At 31.2% G+C, this 21,899-nt stretch overlaps 1 protein-coding gene across 8 annotated transcripts in view; it reads left to right on the top strand.

The window, feature by feature from the left end:
* The window catches only part of LOC108690011 (rho guanine nucleotide exchange factor 12), a 368,684-nt gene that overhangs the window by 31,129 nt on the left and 315,656 nt on the right, over window positions 1-21,899 (top strand). For 4 of the 8 annotated variants that reach the window (XM_018197047.1, XM_018197054.1, XM_018197051.1 and 1 more), the window contains one exon: window positions 8,638-8,870. The exons of 1 other annotated variant lie outside the window; for it this stretch is intronic. In XM_018197047.1, the coding sequence (XP_018052536.1) occupies window positions 8,699-8,870 (172 nt within the window). In that variant the 5' untranslated portion in view covers window positions 8,638-8,698. The remainder of the gene's footprint in view (window positions 1-8,637; window positions 8,871-21,899) is intronic. 3 more of the 8 variants (XM_018197048.1, XM_018197050.1, XM_018197046.1) reach the window with 1 other exon arrangement.

Below are 21,899 nucleotides of genomic sequence, written 5' to 3'. Positions count from 1 at the left end.
TATATATATATATATATTAATTGATGTGATGGTCACAAAGTGATGATCTTCAACAGGGTTTAAGTGGCGATCATCTTTCGTTAAAAAGTTATAAACAAAAAAGTTTAAGAAACAACATTACATTTCCATACGACTTCCACGTGAAGCGAGGGGGGGGGGGTCACTCCCATATTTCAAAAATTATATACAAATATAATATATTTGATCTAATATACGTTTATTACGAATTTGATTACTTATTTCGGAAAATTATGGAAAAGGCAAAAAAAAGCAGATTCAAATCGCTTGAAATCGCGAACCAGCATTCCGATCTCGTATCTTACGATCACACGAATTTCTTACTACTGAAATTTATGAAAGATATATAATGCATGAAAAATCGTAAACAATTAAATATCTCATAAAGTGTTGCGTTTTGACATGACATTTATGTTATTCTGGATTAATGAAAGGAGTATACTATTTCTACAATTTATTAAAAAACTTATATGTTATTTAGAACGCCCTTCGTCCCTTACCGATATACGTCAACTGGCCGAGAGTGTCGAGAAAAATATTTTCAGTCGTTTTAAACAAGTGACTAGAGCGAGAAGGACAGCTCGCTGTCTCGTTCGCTTTCGGCGCGCCGAAGCACATCTACATGGACTCATACTTGGATGTGTGTTACAACGCTCTGCCACGATAAATGGCTAAACTTATGGGTGTGGAAAAGTGACGACGAAATTTGTTGCATGCCATTTTGTTATTATTTGCTTAATTCTGAAAATGTGACTTATCTCGTATTATGAAAGTTCTATAAATGGGCGGAAATCAGTTATTTTGAAATTTTATAAAAGTGTATATTTTATTCGTTTCAACAGCTATTAAACTGTGTGTTTCTACCTGAATATACCAGGTGTATAAGCTTAAATCCGCTGTTTTTTAGTCAGAAAAATACATTTTTTTTTTCCTAGGAAGCAAAAACAAATTTATTCAAAGTACTTGCCCTCGCTAACTATACTTTTTTCCCATCTTTCGGACAATTTGTGTATACCACGGCAAAAAAATTCCTCATCTTTCGAGGCAAACCACTTATCAAGTCATTTTCGGACGTCTTCGTAAGAATCGAAGTGTCGCTCAGCGAGCGCGTGGCTCATCGACGAAAATAGGTGATAGTCAGAAGGTGCCAAGTCTGATGAGTAAGCGGGATGGGGTAGCACTTCCCAGTTGAGTGTCTCCACCAAGTCTGATCCAAGTAGTTTTGGATCATTGTTGACGTGTGCGATGGTGCATCGTGGAGGAAAATCAGCTTGTCATGTCTTTTCCGATAATGCAGCCTTTTTTCACGCAGAGCACGGTGCAATTTGATCAGTTGTAGGTGGTAGCGGTGAGCATTAACAGTTTCACCAGGTTTTAACAGCTCGTAGTAGATGACACCCTCCTGATCCCCCAAATGCACAGCATCGTCTTTCGTCCGAAGCGATTTGGTCTTGAGGAAAATGTTGATGGTTGCGAGGGATCAACCAAGATTTCTTGCGTTTAGGATTCTGAAAATAGATCCACTTTTCATCGCTTGTCACAATCCGATGCAGGAACGACTTTCTTTTTTGTTTGGCAAGCAGAATTTGGCATGTGTTTTAGCGTCGCTCCATCTGTCTATCGTTCAGTTCATGCGGCACCCATTTTCCAATCTTTTGAACCTTCCCGATGGCATGTAGCTGCATGGAAATGGCTGCTTGAGAAACACCCAATTGCTCGGCAACATTTTTTGCAATTGGGTATCGTCCTCATCCAAAAGAGCCTGCAATTGATAGTCCTCAACCTTTCCTGGGCTGATTTTTTATGCTTCTTGTCACTCAGGTCAAAATTGTCGTCATTGAATCGGCGAAACCAGTCTCTGCACATTGTTTCCGATAAAGCATTGTCGCCATAGGCCTTCACAAGCATTCGATAGGATTCGGCGATTTCTTCAAATTGAAACAGAAAAGCAAAGCTTCCCGCATATGCTTTTTTTTTTAGCAAAAAACTAGACATGATTACGAAAGAAAAAATGTATGTTGTTGTATGAAATTGCTGATGATGTGCACTGGTTAATGTTTGACAGATGTCAAACACATAAAAAAAAGTGTGTTGTGTGCCCAAGATAGCTTTGTACGTTCATTAATGCCACCTATGAGCAAACACCTTAGTTTTAAGCTTAGTAGGTTCACTTTACGTTTCTTTTACGATCATTTATTGACTATCAAGAGAGGAAAAGACAGTTTTCATCTATTTTTATAGCGATCTCATTTAGATTTATTTAAATTATCTTTATTTACAAATTGCATGCAACATAAATTAACGTATCATTTCTCGCTTCTGACGTCACGATTCCAATGGCCGCAGCGACTACTCGGAGGAGCCTTAACGATTGGCCCATTTTAATGGACTAATTATCGATTAAAATTAATCAGGGTAAAAATGACTCGAAGTCGAATGCTCATTCAGGAAGCAAAAACGCTTTTATTTTGCTTCCTTTAATTTTCTTATGGAAAAGCGTTTGCAGAAATAATTTGCACGGTAGTGTCTGTGCAGGCGCTTTTGATTAATCAAATAATTTCGCTTAAAATTTCGAACATTACTTCATTATAAGATTTTTTATTAGCATCATAGTTCTGCACTTAACGGCTTTAGGCAAACTATATATGTAGAAATACGTTTTATTTATATAAAATTATTCAAATAATTAAAAATGTCTGCAGTTACCATCAAGAAAATTGCTTCTGAATAAAACGAATTGTTTCTTCATAACCGTGGAATTTTTTACTAAAATAAAGCGTTTTTGTGCTTCCTTGGTTATACAGTCTTCAACCATTTTTTTCGAAATTTTTTTCGTTAACCTGAGGTTATGTTTGTTACACATAAGTACAACGATTGTTTGCTTGATAGGATAAATATTATATTGCTAGAACGCTTTCACGGATATTATCTTCAATGATATCAGAAAGTTTGCGGATTATCATCGTGTTTATTCAGTGCTAATGCCAACATTTCATAAACTTTGCCGTTTACTTCATTAGGGCGACAAGCGCATTGATTTTGAGTTGCTTCTCCGAAGAACTCCCTTTATGTGGATGTTGTAGAGGGGAGCGAGGGTATGTTGAGAAAGAGGGAAAGGGGACTTCCTTTGCTTATCAAGAGAGCAGTTTTTCATATTCTACTTACATTATAATCTGAATCTCTGTTCAAATTGTTTAGATGTTTCTGTATTTTTAGAGCCTCTATTTTTTTTTTAGGGCTGGCAAAAATTCGGATTCTTCATATTAAATCTACTGATTATAACCGGTTTTACCCAGTTTTTTTCTGATTAAACCTGATAGTAATTTTACGAAATTAAAGATGAGAAGGCGCCTCTCACCTTTAATTTCGATGATATTATTCTCATTCAAAGCGTTTTGCACAAAATCAAAGAATTTGGCAAAAAAAAATTTAAATATGGCTCTGCAGTTTGTCCAGCAAAACAGGTAAATATTTTAGCTAATAAATGTAATAAAATAAATAATGATATAAATAATGATATTGGCCCTAAAAAAGAATTTTGCATTTTTATGGCAAATTTCTTTAGCTGCCCAATACATTTATGCTACATCAATAAGTATAGAGAGAATTTTTTTTATATTTGGTCATGTTTGGAGTAAATTAAGAAATTCAGTTGCTCTAGAAAAAATTAACAAGTTTGTTAAGATATATAGATAAGTATAAAATAAATAAACATTCTTAAGTTTTAACAAAAGTTTTATAAAAGTTTTTTAACAAAAATATTTTGAAAAATATTTTTATATTATATATTTTATATATTCTATAACATTTTTATTTTATATATTATATATTTATAAAAAAACGCCATCTTTACAGAAAAGTATTAAATTTAAATAATTTTTGTTTTCTATGATGATAATATGATTCACAATCATATTGCTTTTACATTTTTTTAGGCTTAATAATAGTGAATAATAAACTAAACGTAGTAAAACCTGTTTGTGGATTTCAATATGGGTTAGATTTTTCACTTTGATTAAAACCGGTTTTAACCGTTGGGTTTAATTGGATTGGACAAAATTTTGCCAGTCCTGACTTCCTTGGAAAATTTGACATCGTTGTAGCTATAGTTTTATCAAATAGTACTTGATATCCTGTCGCGACATTGTGTTCTACCAATGCTGATTGTGAAATGTTTCAGCCTGACGTCCAGATATCTCATTGATATACCTTCATGCACATGTTGATACATGCCCATTCTTCCGGTTTCCGATGCATAGTTTTTAAATTGGGAAGTCAATCTTCAAAGTTTAATGTTACATTATGTTAAATATTTTTAACTTTAGACTTTATCAATTAAAAATATTATAAAGTATAATATACAAGGTGTATCATTTTAATTGACGCACTAACATATTTCTTGATAAGTGGAGAGAAAAATGTTTCAAACAAAAATTTTATGAGCGGAACATAAAATAGTATTGATTTGACCTTGGATATCGTCAAGATAAGGTTACAGAAGATCACTTCTCATTTTCATTTTTACGTAGAAATAAAGTACATTTTTAGTACAAAAATGAAAATAAGAACAATCTCCAATGATCTGGACAAATATTATCCGGATCGTGATTCTGAACAACATTCAAAGAATTTTAGTCGTCAATCGGACTCCTTGGGTTAATGCTAATGCCGACGATACTGTAACTTTCAAACCTTATAACTCGCAAAGTACTTCAGAAGAAACATTTTATTATAGTGTTTCGGAAAATTCTCGAAGCAAGCTACAAGAATATGCAATGAAATATATGGAATTTCATTTGAGAAATTGATAATGACCTTTATTTAACCTTCAAACAACTTTCCAAGACAACTTTCAAATCAACGCCATCTTATGTCCCTCTTCAAACTATATAACTTTTGTCTGAAACATTTTTTTTAAATGCACTGTTTAAGAGATATTAATGCGTCAATTAAAATGATATCCCTATATATAATAACAATATATTAGGTGTACAACTTTGTTTCCGCCGTTTTCCTATAGATTGCTTTAGCGGTAAGTGGTGGTCGAAATAAATAGATCATAGACGTCATACAATAAACTTGGGCATCTGTCAACATAACCCCATAGAAACATTAGTCGATTTGTGTCTGCATCATAAAGTTATTCTCGATTGAAAATGTCAGTTTACGAGCCAAATTCTCGTCATTTGCGGGAGGTTTTAATTTTTTGCTTCAATATGAAGAAATTTGCGGCTGAGGCTCATCGAATGCTCTCAAATACTTATGGTGAGGCCGCTATTAGTGAAAGAAGGGGTCGTGCGTGGTTTCAACGCTTCAAGAACGATGATTTTGACGTCCAAGGTCATGCTCTGTATTTGGTGGGACCAGCTCGGCGTAGTGTATTATGAACTGTTAAAACCGACTGAAACAATCACAGGCGATCGGTATCGAACGCAATTGATGCGTTTGAGCCGAGCATTGAAAGACAAACGGCCGCAATACAACGAGAGACACGATAAAGTGATTTTGCAGCATGACAATGCTCGACCCCATGTTGCGAAAGTGGTCAAGACATACTTGGAAACGTTGAAATGGGAAGTCCTACCCCACCCGCCGTATTCTCCAGACGTTGCTCCCTCTGACTATCACTTGTTTCGATCAATGGCACACGGCCTGGCTGACCAGCACTTCCGGTCTTATGAAGAAGTAAAAAATTGGATCGATTCGTGGATAGCCTCAAAAGATGACCAGTTTTTTCGACGCGGGATTCGTACGCTACCCGAAAGATGGAAGAAAGTAGTGGCCAGCGATGGACAATACTTTGAATCATAAACGTATAACCAGTTTTTTACAATAAAGCCTCGAATTTTGGAAAAAAACGGCGGAAGCAAAGTTGTACACCTAATAACAATATAATAATAGTATGATATTGTATATAAATATACATATGTTATATATTATTGTATAATAATATAATTTAAAATGTATTATTTTTTAATTTCTCAATATTTTTATAATTTGTAAATAAGGATGTATGGATGATATTTCAAAGGATGTATGAATGATAATAAGAAAATTATGAAAAAATTATTTTAAATCATTTTAAAAAATAATACGACAAATTTGGTGACGATTTGCTATCTAGATCGTAAGTTATTTTAATAAATAGTAGTATTTTTTAATTTGTGCTCTAATAAAAGTGTATGGAAATGTATTGCCTATACATAAAATAAATGATAAAAATCTCAAATTTTTAATATAATGTATTCATTATGTATTCAAGATTATGTATTATAACATGATTACATAAACTAGTTGTCCAATAAATAAAAATATTTATTTGTTCTATATTTTTGTAACTAATCAGTGAATTGTAGTGAAACTTTGCATAAGTTATTTTGAATATTTAAAGAACTTATAAAAAAAATTTAGAACATTTTGTTATTTTTAAATTTCATCAATTTATGACGATAAAAATAAGAAATAAAACAAACTATAAAAATGTGTTGTTCAATAAAAACCATTGAATGATTTGAACACAACTTTTATATATTGTTTAAAGTATAAATATAATATATATTTGTATAAATAAATGTCCGTACATCTTTAATTGCGCAGACTGTGCAAAAAATCGTTCCGAATAACTAAAGCACTTCATGTGCATTGACAAAACGGAACGATTTCAAAGCATAGCACAGCAGTAATGAAGTACATGTTTTTTACATAATTCGAAATACACTTTATGTAAACAAAGTACACAACCCTTGATTAAGTCCTTAATTAAGAATGTCTAAGCTCTACTGATATATTTCCATATATGATTTTGTGATTATATCAATAAAACAAATATTGTAAGACGTTGAAAAATTTAGTTAGAAATTTAATTAGAATCTTATATACTTATTTACGTTAGCGTCAAAAAGATGCAAGACATGAAAAAGAATTCAAATTTTTTATTTGCACAAAATTATTGTTAATTCCTACATCATGAGTTACTGAGGGTACAGATAAAATTTCTATTCATTTTTACAATTAAACAAATAACTACATATTGGTATCCTTGATGCAGAATCGCAATATTACCAAGTTTGTTAAAAGGTGATACCGAATCCCGTTCTATTTATTTTCTTAAAAATGTCCAATAAAAAAATTGACGCCTTAACTCTTTGTGTTACAAATGTTTTACAAAATTACAATTTGTATTTGACTGTTTTTTTTTTAAACTTTAGAGTTTTTCAGATCGCTGATTAATCAGAAGTCAAAATCTTAAACAATATTAAATACTGAATTTTATTCGACCATACATGTGAAAACACAACCAATAGAATCAATGTCTTTAACTGGTCTTAGCTGGATCTTAAATACTTATTTAATTCTGAGTGAATTTATATATTGTACTACGTATGTAGTTCTTTGAATTGTGCACCAAAATGATTTTTCGGTCTTGAAACGCAAACTTTATTAAATTACCGCCGTAATATCACAAATTAAATTGACTTTTATAATTGAAAAATTGAAGCAATTTAATAATTTAATGCTTTTTTGCATCTTACGAAATCGAATCTTACAAGAACGATCTTAATAATGCTGAGTAATATATTAAAATCTGTAAATATTATAATTAATTCTTATTGCGAAAAATATTACCACGGAGTGGTCGAATCCGGATCTTTTGCATTCCGTGCGAGCGTCGTAAATCTTTAGACTACCGAGGTCTTAGTAATATTATTCACAATAATTGACATATGTAAGAACAACATCTTTTTCAGATGATACAAATAAAAATATTACATATTGAATCTTATTTGACCATACATGTGAGAATACAATCAATAGAATAATTCTAAAGACTTAGAACGCTCACATGGAATGCAAGAATTCTGGATTCGATTCCTGGCCGAAATAATATTTTTTGCAATAAGAATTAATTATTTACAGAATTTAATATGTCATTCAGCATTATTAAGATCATTCTAAGATACGAAAAAACATCAAATTGTTAAAGTTAGTCAATTTAATTTGTGATATTACTGCGATAGAGTTTAGTAGAGTTTGCGTTTCAAGACCGAAAAATCATTTTAGCACGCGGTTTAAAGAATTACATACGTAGTATATAAATTCACACAGAATTAAATAATAATACTTAAAATCCATCTAAGATTGAAAAGTAAATCGAAATCTTCAAATTTAAAATGGTTGATTCAATATGGCGGACCAATAATTCAAATAATTTTTAGTATATCATTATTTATAAAAGTGCAGGAAAGTATCATCCAAAACTAACTAAAATATATCTAAAATATCATAGATATTGATACGCAAGAAGATATAAGTAAAGGTACCAGAAAAGAATATCTCGGTACAATTCCTAGGTAAATTTGCACCTAGTTACAGGTACATGTATCTAGATGATACCTAGATACTGCTCATAACGCAAAAAGTTAAAAGACTCCTCTGAAGATTAATGAAGATGAGAATTTTATAAAAAATTCTCAATTTTTATTTAAATATGTATTTTATTTAATTATGTATTTTATATAAAAAATGTACGTAATTGAATTATTAAGAATTTTATTTGTAATTAATCCTATTTTATAAAAAATTTTATATGAAAAACTTTGAAATCTTTTATATTATAAGAGGAAGAATTATGATAGATCGGTAGCAACAGAGGTGTGGCGAGGTGGAGCTCGAAGGAGGGATGAATGGAACGGCAGCGCTACGACGCAGCGTCGGGGCTGGTGCAGGCGCCATCAGTGGTGGAGCCATCGAACCAGCACCCATCGCCACTCTGGTCGTATACAAGGACGATGCTGGCTTTGGAATGAAAGTTTCTGGCGACAATCCAGTCTACGTTCAATCTGTAAAGGAAGGTCCGCAAAAATTCCATGTTTGCATTAATATTTGCATAATAATAATAATTATTACATATATAATTATAATTATTACATATAATAATAATTATAAGCAAATTTTTGGGACTCTTATGAGGAATCTTTTATTACCTTTATCTCCTATTATTATAGTTGAAATAATTTTACAAGATTTAGAGTCAGCTATTGAAAGATTACCTTCAATAGCTGAGAACTTCAATAGCTGAGGACTACAATTTCTGTTCTATTTTCAATACATGGACGACATTATACTGACAGCTCTTTCTGACATCATGAATGATATTCAAAGAATTTTTAATTTGTTACACAAAAGACTATAATTCCATGGAAATAGGTTTTGACAATAAAATGAATTTTTTGAACACTATTATTATTGATGAAAACATAATTAATTTGACAGGTAACATAAACCAACTTTTTCAGATAGATTCCTTAATTTTCATTCTCACCATCCTATCTCATAAGAGGAGTGTTATTATGAATGCAGTTGACAAAATTATATTATTGTATTATCTTATTCTCGTTTTCAACAAAATAATTTTATTGAAATCATCAATATTTTCTTAGACATTGGTTATTCTCTTCATTTAAAATTTTCCATTATACAGAAAATATTAAATTATCATATTCAAGAATAATACCGTAGATAAAAATGCCTATTTATCAAAAATGATAAAAATTACTAAATATTTTTTACAATTCCTTATGTTAGATCTGTTTCGGAAAGTTTTATGTCTATCGCTCTTAAACTAAATTGTAAATTATCTTATTCCGAACATCTTGAAACATTACATAAAAAGAGGCAAAGATCAATTGGATATATTCTCTCATAAAGATATAGATTATAAGATTGCATGCGATGATTATGATGTTAGCTATGTTGACGAAATTAAAAATCAGATTATAGGAGCATATATCTGATATAAAGAAAAAAAATAGGATCTCCATTTGTCATTATTAACCACATATTGATTGTAACCACAATTTTTATTGGAATGGTGCTAGAATATTGGATTGCGAACCTTCGTATAATAAACATTATTACATATTTAATATCTGAACTAATTTATATAAAGGAACAGAGACAGAGCTTGAATAGGCAGAATGATACGGAATCTCTACACGAATCCTACTTACATATTCTCCCTTTTATTTTATCTTTTTTAATAACGACTTGTTTTATGTTTTTCGCTCTTCTTTAAAATGTCCTCAGTTTATAACAATTGATTGTATTGAAATGATATCTCTTATCAGATCGTAATTCTGCTTCATATTTTAATAATTTTTGTATTCTAATTGATTTTAATTATAATATTACGTGTTACGTCTCTATTAAGATAATAACATTTCTTGTATTAACATTTCTTTTTATTCCGAATCGCATTAATTTTATATTACATTTTTTACATATATTTACATTTATTATATAATATTACATATAATTTTATGTTACATATTATTTAAATTAACTCTTGACACACCTCTTTTTTTTTATCGCTTTTTGACATACAAGGTGACTCACATCTAGAGCAATATTTAAACAACTAACATTCTTATTTAAAAAATCCAATCAATATGAAAAAAATTATGGGTCAATTTCAAGATCTATAGAATACATTCAAAAAAAATTTTTGATTGAAATTTCGTTAGTTTTTTGTGAAAAAAATTCTTGAATAGAGAAAAAACGAATAAAATTTTTGAAAAATTGTAAAACTTTAAAAAAATTCAATATTAAAAATTTACAGAATTATTGTTCAGATGTGATATTTTGAAAAAAAATTAGTTTGTAAGTTGGTTTTGGATAAAGGGTATTTATTTTGCATATTGAATGTAAACTATTTTGGGAATTGAAAAATAGAGATTTTTTTTTATAAATATTTTTGTTCTACAAAATAAATGAAAATTGTGTTTTAGAGAATTAAAATAATTTTGTGAGTGATTTATATCCAGTATATCAACGAAGGGATTAATTTATATTTTCTATATTATTTATTTTTGTTCTTACTGTTTCTATTATCATTATTTCTATTATCATTATTCAGAATCATGTTTTCAGATCTGCCGCAACTTCGCCGGCTTGCGTTAAGGAACATGATAATATCTCGTGCCATGACGCTTTATTTGCTTAGCGCCGAGACACTATCATGTCTCCAGATTTCTCCTTATTTTAAGGGGATGCTGAAACGAATAAAATGGTCGAACTTGATCAGGGATTGAGATCAATAGTGTAGATTTTTTTTCCAAATTCGATAATTTTCTTATATTTATTATGTACGAGAGTCGTTTGAAAAGTTTTGAGCATTAATATGAAAATGATATTATTCATCAAAACCATTTTAGTCGTGTTTTGAAAGATACCTTTGAAAATTGTAGCCATTTTGGACGCTCAATTGTTGTTTGACAGTCATTTATGCCAATATACAATTATATATAATTTTCACAAGTATCTTTCAAAACATATATGATTGTAATACCAAAATGGTTTTGATGTATAATGCTATTTTTATGTTGAGATTCAAAATTTTTCAAACGATCTTCGTATTGTTGTATCTCATTCAAACACATTCATCTGTCCTTATCTAACATACCTTGATCAAAAAGTTCCGGAATTATCACCAGATGATGCTCTGAGTCAGCTGATTTGAGTTCTGTTTTTTTGGTTAGATTGCCACATTTATTCATTGACATTCCCACCAAATTTTATCACTATAGCTTGACATTTGTAAAAGTTATGCCGTCTTGAGTACATCTACCTCTGCACGTATTTTCGATTTTTTACAGTTTTAAAAATGGAGTTGAATTTGCAACAACGAGTTTGTATTAAATTTTGCATTAAAAATGGATTCAATGGTGTGAAAACCTTGGAAATGTTGAGAAACTGATTTTTTCTTCGATCGAATCAAAAAACCATTACGGGGAACGCGTTTTAACAGCCGAAAGGAGATAATGGAAAAATCGAAGATGGCTCTGATGGCTATACCGACAATAGAGTTCCAGAAATGTTTCGAGAGCTGGATAAGTACGTTGCAGTCGATGGGGAGTACTTTGAAGGGGACAATATCACTTTTGATGAATAAAACTTGTATTTTGAATTTTCTGAATGAATTCCGGGAACTTTTTGATCAAAGTAGTATTGCAATCTTTTGCAAGATCGAGCATCTACTGTTAGACATAGTTCTTGCTTTGTTTACCATTCCGAGTCGTCGCTCAACATTCATATATACGTAATTTGCAAATAATTTGATTGATATAAATCTTTTTCTTTGGGTTCTTAATCTTGGTTTCATAAATTTAATATTGTTTGTGCACGTAAAATGCTAGGTGCTGAACTGTTTATTTATAGGAGCTATACAATTTTAAAGTAGTAAAGAAACATCTACGTCAGGTGACAGTTCTACGAATCGAAAAAATATAAGTTTTTTTTCGATTTTAGTATAAAGCCTCTGTGAAATTGGCTTCATTTTTCAAAAAAATCAAATTTTTGTCACAGTTCGAAATGCACCCAAAAGAGTTCTGTAGTTTCTATTCAAAATGAAAAATAGTTCTGGCGAATTAATACAAAAAATCGAAAATAAAAAATTTAGAATGCCAACTTCACAAAACGCAGAACGAAAAATCGCGATATCTTTTAAACGATTAGTTCTAACGCTTTAAATGATAATAACTTTTGATAAAATTCTTTACTCAAGAGAGAGAGAGAACAAGACTCAACAGAATTGCCGTAACATTCAAAAATGTTTTGTCCCTCAGATATGAGTGAATCAGACATTCAAAAAATCGCTATATCTCTTAAACCTAGCACTTCAAGTGTTAACTTTCGTTAAAATTTATGATACCCAGAACTGTCGATAAAATTGCCAGAATTTTTGAAAAATTTTTACTCATTGTGTATTAAAAATTGTTCGATTCGACAAATGAAATCATCATATCTCTTAAACTCTTAAACGTTAGTTCTAGCGTTTCGAGCGTTAATAACTTTCGTTAGAATGCTCGTAGAAAGCTACCCAAAATGTCGACAGAATTACTAGAACTTTTAAAAATTTTTCACCCATCAGATATTAGAAATTTTTTAATATCTGAAGGTTGAAAATTTTTTTAAAATTCTGACAATTCTGGATAGCACTCCATTAGTTCTAACGAAAATTATTAACATTTGAAGCGCTAGGATTAACGGTTTAAGAGATATGGCGATTTTTTGAATGTCTGATTCTCTCACATCTAAGGGACAAACAAATTTTGAACGTTATCGCAGTTCTGTTGACAGTTCTGGATAGCACCCCAAGAATTCTATCAAAAATTATTATCATTTAAAGCATTAGGACTAATGATTTAGAAAATATCGCGATTTTTCGTTTTGCGTTTTATGAAGTGGGCACCCCAGATTTTTAATTTTTGATTTTTCGTATTAATTCTCTGGAACTATTTTTCATTTTGGACAGAAACTCCAGAACTCTTTGGAATGCATTCATAACTATGACAAAAAATTCATTTTTTGAGAAATTTTTTGAGGTGCTATCTTCACAAAGGTAGTGGCGTAAAGGCTATGCAGCACCATCAAATTTTGTGTTTACTTTAATTCTGTAAAAGGATTTTTGATTCCGTTCAGTAAATTCGGATATTTATCGATCCCACAATTTGATCACTCCAGCATCCCCTTAATAGATTTAGTAGATATCTCTACTATTTTCCTGTATATGAATAAATTTATTATTAATATTTCATTGCTTTTATCTATTACGATATTCTGCAACAACATGTAAGAACTGATGATTATCATGGCAAAATTTGCGACAATCACACTCATTGACCGAACATTTTGGTATTTTTTTAAATTAAAGGAACCATTTGAACTTAATATTTCTATCAATATCATTTGATGAATTTAAGCATTTAAAGCATTTATTATTTTTATTGTTTTTAACGAAAAAACAAATTATTTCGAAAGTGCAAATATTATAAGAAAAAATTTTTGTGATCATTTTTATAAGTTTGATATATTTTTTACATAATATTTTTCTAATTATTCTGCTATATAGAAGTAAAAGAGTAATTAAAAAATCAATTTACGATTTATTTAGTTTATATTATTTAGTTTATATAATTTATTATAGCATATGTTTATGGCTTAAAATAAACTATAAATTTATAAAAATTGTAAACTATAAATTTTTTAGTAATTATACTTTAATACTTTTATGCACAGAATAACAAGATGATTCAATGAAATCTCATAGGTTTTTTTATAATTGCGTATTGTAAATTGCATAATTTTTTAAATATAAATAGTATACATATTTTATATTTTATGTTAAAATATGTCAAAATAAAATATAAATATCTCATAAGCTATTAATTTTTTTGATAACTATTATATGCAGAGTATTTAAAATAATTATATTAAAAAAACATAATTCTAATTGGGAGTACAAATAAGTTTCCGCCGTTTTTATCAAAAATTAAGTATTTATTGTGAAAGAAACGGTACATGTTTTATTCAAAGTAATGGCCATCGCTAGCCACTACTTTTTCCCATCTTTCTGGTAGCATGTGGATACTGCGTTTTCTTTTGAGGCTATCCAATCATCGATACAATTTTTGGTATCTTCATATGATGTGAAATGCTGCTCAGACACGCCATGCGTCATCGATCGGAACAAGTGGTCGGAAGAAGCAATGTCTGGAGAATACGGCGGGTGGGGTAGAACTTGCCATTTGAATATTTCGAAGTAGGTTTTGACCGGCGCTGTAACATATGATCGAGCATATCATGCAGGAGAGTAATTTTGTCATGCCTGGAATAGTAGTGGGTGCGTTTTTCCTTGAGTGCTCGGCTCAATCTCATCAATTGTGTTCGGTAGAGAGCCTCAGTAATGGTCTCGTTTGAGCAACTCATAATACACGACACCAAGCTGATCCCACCAAATATACAATAAGAGTTTTTTTCCATGAATATTCGGCTTGACTGTCGATGTTGAAGCATGGCCAGGTGATTTCCTCTTCTTTGGGTTATCGTAGTAGATCCATTTTTCATCACCAGTGACTATACGAATGCAAAAAACCCTTTCGTTTATGCCTGGCAAGCAACATTTCACATGTGAAAAATCGGCGTTCAACGTTTCTCGGCTTCAGTTCATATGAAACCTAATTCCCTTGTTTTTGAATCATTCCCAATGATTTTAAAATGATATGAAATTGTTTGTTAAATCACTCCTAGTATAAATGCAAGTTCTTTTTGCATTTGACACGAATCTTCATTCAATAATGCTTCCAATTCCGCGTCTTCGTCACTTTCGGCCTTCCGCTCCGTTCTTTGTCTTCGACGTCAAATTCACCGTTCTTAAACTTTTGAAACCACTCACGACAACTTCTCTCACTTAAGGCAGCATATGCTTCTACAAGCAATCTATGAGCCTCAGCTGCAGATTTTTTCAAATTAAAGAAGTAAAAAATCAAAAGTTCCCGCAAATGACGCTTATTCGGCTCAAAACTTGACATTTTCGTACCAAAAAAAAATATATAAGGCAAAATCGCTAATATTTCAAGGTTATGGTGTTGCCGGATGTCCAATCTTACGATATGTCGTTTTACATCAAGTAATTTTAACTATAATTTATTAAGCGCCATCTTTTGCAAACAACGGAAACTTATTTATACTCCCAATATTTAAAAAATGACAATGACCTTGAAATTTCATAAAATATGATCATGGAATGATTTTTTTTTCTAACTATAGCATTTGCTATATATGAAATTGTTTTTTATTAATATTTTTTTTCATATTATAAAATAGTAGCGATATTCTACATTCTCAGAAGAAACATTCTGTATATAAAAATTTTAATATTGATTTTGAGATGCTATTACATTTCACGTTATTATACGAATAGAATTTTTTTTAAAGTTTTCTTGAATTTTGAGTTTTGAGAATTAAATTTTACACTATAGAATATAAAATTCAATTTCTTTTGTCTCATTCCCGGACTTGCGATCTAATCTTATTCTGCATCCAGTAAAGTGTGCCTTTGCCTAACGCATCGTAGGAAGATTTGGAAAAATTCTCGAAAATCTTTAGTCATCTTTCAATTTGGATGCTCAAAAATTCAAGAAGGTAATATTGCTTTGTGGAAATTAACTTAACATGGAAAATAACTCGAACAAATTGCCCATTACGGGGCCCTTTTGAAATCACTTACAAAAATCAAAGTGATTATGTAGTGGACAACCTGCCTGAATTAATTTCCGAATGAAATAATTTCCATAAGGAAATACTATTTTCTTGAATTTTTAAGCATCCAAACTGAAAGATGGCTAAAGAGAATCTTTTCAAATGCTGATAGTTACATATGCTCACATGCGCTGCATGCTTCCGTAATACTTCACAATACTTCACCTTCACTTTTACTTATAATAAGTAGCCATATTGATCGTTAGTTTGGATGGCCAACAATGAGGGAGCCAAAACACTGTTTCTCCGAAGACAATGGGAGATTAGAATTCCTGATTCTAACGATGCTGATGATAGTGCATTATTTTATGCTTAGTTTTCTTGTCAAGTTTCCTTGTCAATCAAAACGTTAAGAAACAATCAGGTAATTGATTGATGTCAAGTCAAATATATGAATTAAAATTATTATTTTTTTCTTTTTTGCTCTTTTCTTTATCTATGATTTGTATGTATTAATCAATAGATTAAAAGAATTCGGCCAGTTGATTAGATTGATTGATTGATTGATTGATTCGATTAATTTGCATCTATACAACTGAGAACACTATACAACTGAGAACACTATACAACTGAGAACTGTACAACATGTCACCGTTATTTATGTGAATGACTTTATATAGCGCTTTAAGCAACGAATCATGCATTGGCAAAATACAAGAAAGTATTCGCATCATGCAAGTAACAATCGTGCATCGTTACCTTTACATGCTTAAGCATGCTTAAGCATGCTTATTCTCTTGTATGCTGACCAATGCATGGTACTAATGCATGATACTAATCGTTTCTCACTGAATTTGGATGCTTTTTTAGACTCACGGTAAAAAAGCATCCCGAATTCAGTGAGAGGTGAGGAGACTCATAGATATAAGCCACCTCAAAATGAGAGGAAAAACGAGTAATTAAAACAGAAAAATCAAGAAACAACATGTTTAAAGCATGGGCGGAAGCCAACTTTGCGCATGCAAACCGTTTATATAATAATTTTTTGCATTAACAAAACAGATCGAAAAAATACCAAGAATAAAAGTTTCTTGTTTTTGAACGTAGAATCAAATGGCTTTTAATTTAAAAAATGGACATTTTTAAACAATTTGTTCAAACAATTATCGTTTAAATGATCAATTTTGCAAAACGAAAAAATACGAGTAAATTTTTTGCTTATGCTATAAATCACGTATTCAGTTTGGCTATATTAGGCATGGGTCTTAATGGTTAATAGGGCCTTAAAATATATCTATTTTCAACTTCTTGAATATCATTTTTTTGCGATCACTTAAAAATTTCTAAATTTTGAAACATAAATTTTATTTTAAACATTCAATTAGTATATTATTATAAAAAAGTACAAAATGCTCGTCAATGACATTTATCGCAGGTACATTCGATTGTGTACTTTATCGGGAATTAGAGATATTGTGTACATATTCTCAGTCTGTGCATCTTCTAAATCAACTAGAACCTGTTAATGTCATCTTTGTATGAGTAAATTCTTTTTCCTATTTTTTGATGAAAATTTAATGAAATTTGATGAAAATTTAAACATCCAATTCCTTGTTGGTGAACAAAATCCTTTTTTTATTACCACAAAATCGGGAAATGTTTATAGACGTCGTATACAAGTATATTACGAGAGCGTTAAAATATGCACGCAATCTAACACATTCGTTAAGTATATTTCTCTAATCATAAAAAAATGTGCATGAATCTAACCTACTAAGGTTAGGATCGAACATGCTCTCGTTTTTTGGCCAATAAGCGCTTATTTGCGTTCACGCTTTTGCTTTGAAATAAGCATTTCAAAGTAAGCAGCAGAAATAAGCACGAATAATGATGTCATAGATAAACGCATCTCTTAGTGCTTACACCATCAAAGCGAACAATGTAAGCAATGTTTATAAGCGCTTAAAGCGTGTAAGCGTGCAAATCGAATACAGCCAACGTAATCCATGATGTCATAACTCGTGCTCACAAATCCTTTTTTATCGAGATAAAGTAGCAATAACGTGATTGATAGCACTAATAAGCGCTTCTTGGCCAAAGTGAAATGAGAGACTATGTACAATCAAAAGAATAGGAAATAGGGAACAGCGAATAAGAATTTCAAAAACTGTGTATTCATACTTGTTTCTGAGTTGAAATTTTTTATTTTGTTTCTTATTCTTTTGATTGTGCGCAGTTGATGATTCTAGTTTTGATCTTTTGATTTTTTTTAGCAGTATAACAGCTATAATCGTAATGATTTCAACTGCTCACAAATAAAAACCAAATATCTGAAAACAGCATTTATAAACGCATTTATGAGCGCATTTATGAGCGCTTACAGCGTCCGTGAAGGCTATCTCGAGATTGTTGTGCGCAGCGTTCGCAAGTTGCAATGGCCCGGGTTTATTCGCTTGTATTCGAATGGCGTTGTTCCGCGGTGACGTTGATGTAAAACTTTATTCGTGGATTTTTGTTGAACCTGTGTCGGAACTCAATGGGGACCGAGCACTCTCCCATTTTTTCGCAGACGGGGAACATACGAGCGTCAGGAACGTTTAACTGAAGCTGAGAACTCTCGTATTCCGAGTTTTTATATTTCGAAAGTAGGATAAGCGAGCGCCAGAAATGCTTGGAGGGAATGAAAAATCCTAGGTACTTCTGGAGACTACTTATTGTTATTTTTTTTAAAGCAACTACGTGTCTCCTTTAGCTCAACTGATTCATTATTTTGTTCATGAAAGTATTAAAGTATGATTATAAAAAATAATAATAGTTTTACGAATTATTTCACATTTTATCAATATGTGCCATAATAAAATATATAAAATATATAAAATATCTTGTAAATCATTGGTTTTATGATATCTCTACAATGAATACTTTTATATGCAGAATAATTAAAGGAATCATTAAAATATGTAAATTTTATAGCTTGAAATTGCTAAGCAAAATTTAATAATTAGAAAAGTCAAAAAACACGAGCAATATTTATTGGATGTTTAAAAATAAACTAGTTTTACAACATACATTAAGTTATTACAACATACATTAAGGGACTATAATAGGATATATCGGGTAATGAGAACATCACTACAGTGCGGTAATTAATGCGCAAAAAAAATATATATAATTATCAAATAAAATTTACATATTATAAAGATGTACAATTCTTGAAGCTTCCATGGGTGCTTTCTATATGAAGATTGTATTTCGCGGGTTTTCTTCGTCCAGATCTATTCTTGGAATGCCAATTTCGTGAACCTTGCAATCCATTTCACACATCAGGACGAGGAACAGCCTGATACTTTGCTGTTCCTCTGGGCCTTTTTATATTACACTGCTTAGAGTGGTGGGAGAAAGAAGAGAATTATGGGTGGGAGGGGGGGGGGGGGAGATGGGAAATTGATCAATCTTCAATAACCGGGAGAATGGTCTTCCATATTTTGTTTATGTTGTAGCCATCATTTCTATTTAGATCGTTAGGATGTTTTTTTTATCTCTATGGCTTCTCTATACTTTCTTGGAAAATATAATGTAATGTAGGTTATCGTGGTCATCAAACATTATTTGATGTCCTATTGGGTTGTCCGAAAAGTTCGTGCTGATGTTGAAGGAAAATTGAAACGCAGAAAATTTAAATTTTAGTATACATTTATTAAATTATATAGTCGGCACGAACTTTCCGAACAATCCAATTTTGTTTTTGATGTTGTGTTTTGATAATGCCGACTGTGTGGCGTATTCTAGCCATCACGTTGGTGTTTTTTTATTCATAAGTTGATTCTTCCGATATACTTTTCTCCAATGTATACTTACCCGCAGGAACAAAGTATTTTGTATACTCTTGTAGAACTGAGTGGAAATCTTTGATCTTTAGGATTTCTTAAAAAATTTGTCCTATATTTTTGGGTGGTTCATATTGTGTTTGTTTAATATTCTGCCAATCCGATCTGTTCCTTTGACATATGGGAGAATGGATAGGATTTCGTCTGATTGTGTGTCAGAGATAGTTGTCTTATTTACATTGTTCTTTCTTGATTATTTTGGTTATGTTTTTTTTGTTCTATTCATTTTTCTGTAAGGCTAATTTTAGGTGGTTGAGTTCTGTCTGTAGATATTCTTTGTCAGAGATGGTTTTTACTTCTTGCAACAATTCCTATTGTTTTTTTATCACGATTTATTATAATAAAAAACTAATTTAATTCTTAATCTATATTATAATAAACTAGTTTATTTTTAAACATTCAATAAACATTGCTCGTGTTTTTTGACTTTTCTAATTATTAATGGAGGAATCATTGTGTAAAAAAAATCATATTATTCCATTTGAAAAAATGAAGGTGACCTTTATATCTTTTTAGTTTTCAAAAAGCAACGTGTCTGATCTCTCTCGAAACTGTTCCATTTTCATTTAAAACATTTGTTTATATCTTAACGTATGGGAAAAAGTTCGTGGCGATTTTTTAGTAAAATTAAAGTGTTTTTCTTAGTATATTGAAATCAATTTATTTAAACCAAATGTGCTCCATTATTTTCTATAATATTTTGCCATTTTTGGGGCAGAGCCATAATTCCATCGCGATAGAACTTCTGTGATTTCTGATCGAAAAACTGCTTCAAGTAATTTTCATAGGCCTCTTTTGAAGCTAGCTTTACACCATTAAGAAAGTTCTGCAGAGACCTAAATAAATGATAGTCTGAGAGTGCTATGTCAGGATACATTACGGTGCTATACGGTGGATGCATTAAAACTTCCTAGCCAAGCTCTCGCAATTTTTGCCGAGTCATCAAAGATGTGTGTGGAAAACGACACCTTTCCTATTGATTAATTCTGGCCGCTTCCTCTTAATTACTTGTTGTAATCTCTGCAGTTGTTCACAATAGAATTCGGAATTAATTGTTTGATTGGACGATAACAGCTCATAATGAACGATTCCCTTTCAGTCCCATCACACACACAACATCACCTTCTTCCTCATCAATCCAGGTTTTGCGATTGCTTGCGCCTTCTCTCCTTTCTTTATCCATAATCTTTTTCTAGTTGGATTGTCGTAGGTGATCCATTTTTCATCACCAGTTATCATTCTCTTCAGAAATGGCTCAATTTCATTCCGTTTTAGTAGCGTATCAACAAATGTTAATTCGGTCCATCATGTTCCCAACACTCAACTTGTGAGGAACCCAAACATCGAGCTTCTTTTTGTATCCAGCTTTGTGTAAATGATTTAAAACTGTTTTGTGGTCGATGCCTAGTTCCCTGGCAATCTCCACAGTGTTCACATGCTTATCATGCTTGATTTTTATCATTCATGATTGATTTCATTGGACTTTTCAGTGATTGGTCGACCAGAGCAAGATTTATCTTTCACATCGAAATTTCCAGCACGAAAACGACCGAATCATTTCCGTGCTGCTGATTTTGATAGAGTATCTTCACTATAAATAGCGCAAATTTTTTCACAAGCCTGTGCAGCATTCTTGCCTTTAGTAGTAGTGATAATGCAAAATGTAGCGAATTTTTTCCTTATTTCCATTTTCAAAATAAAATAACTTTTGATCCACTTCACCGATTTCAATCTTTTTCGGCTCAAAACAAAGGTTAAAATGTCACTTTTTAAACGCATGTCCAGTTGCCGATGCGATTAGTAGTTGCTGACTGCTGAGCATTTAATGCCATCTAGTGGGAAAAACGCCACGAACTTTTTCCCATATCCAATATTTTAAAAAATATTTTTCTAGGATAATTAAAATGGAACAGTATATATATATACACACACACACATATATATATATATATATAT

The sequence above is a fragment of the Atta colombica genome, unplaced genomic scaffold, assembly GCF_001594045.1.
Source record: "Atta colombica isolate Treedump-2 unplaced genomic scaffold, Acol1.0 scaffold29, whole genome shotgun sequence".
NCBI lineage: Eukaryota > Metazoa > Arthropoda > Insecta > Hymenoptera > Formicidae > Atta > Atta colombica.
The sequence above is the reverse complement of the archived record's forward strand: the minus strand, read 5'-3'. Positions and strand labels throughout refer to the sequence as shown.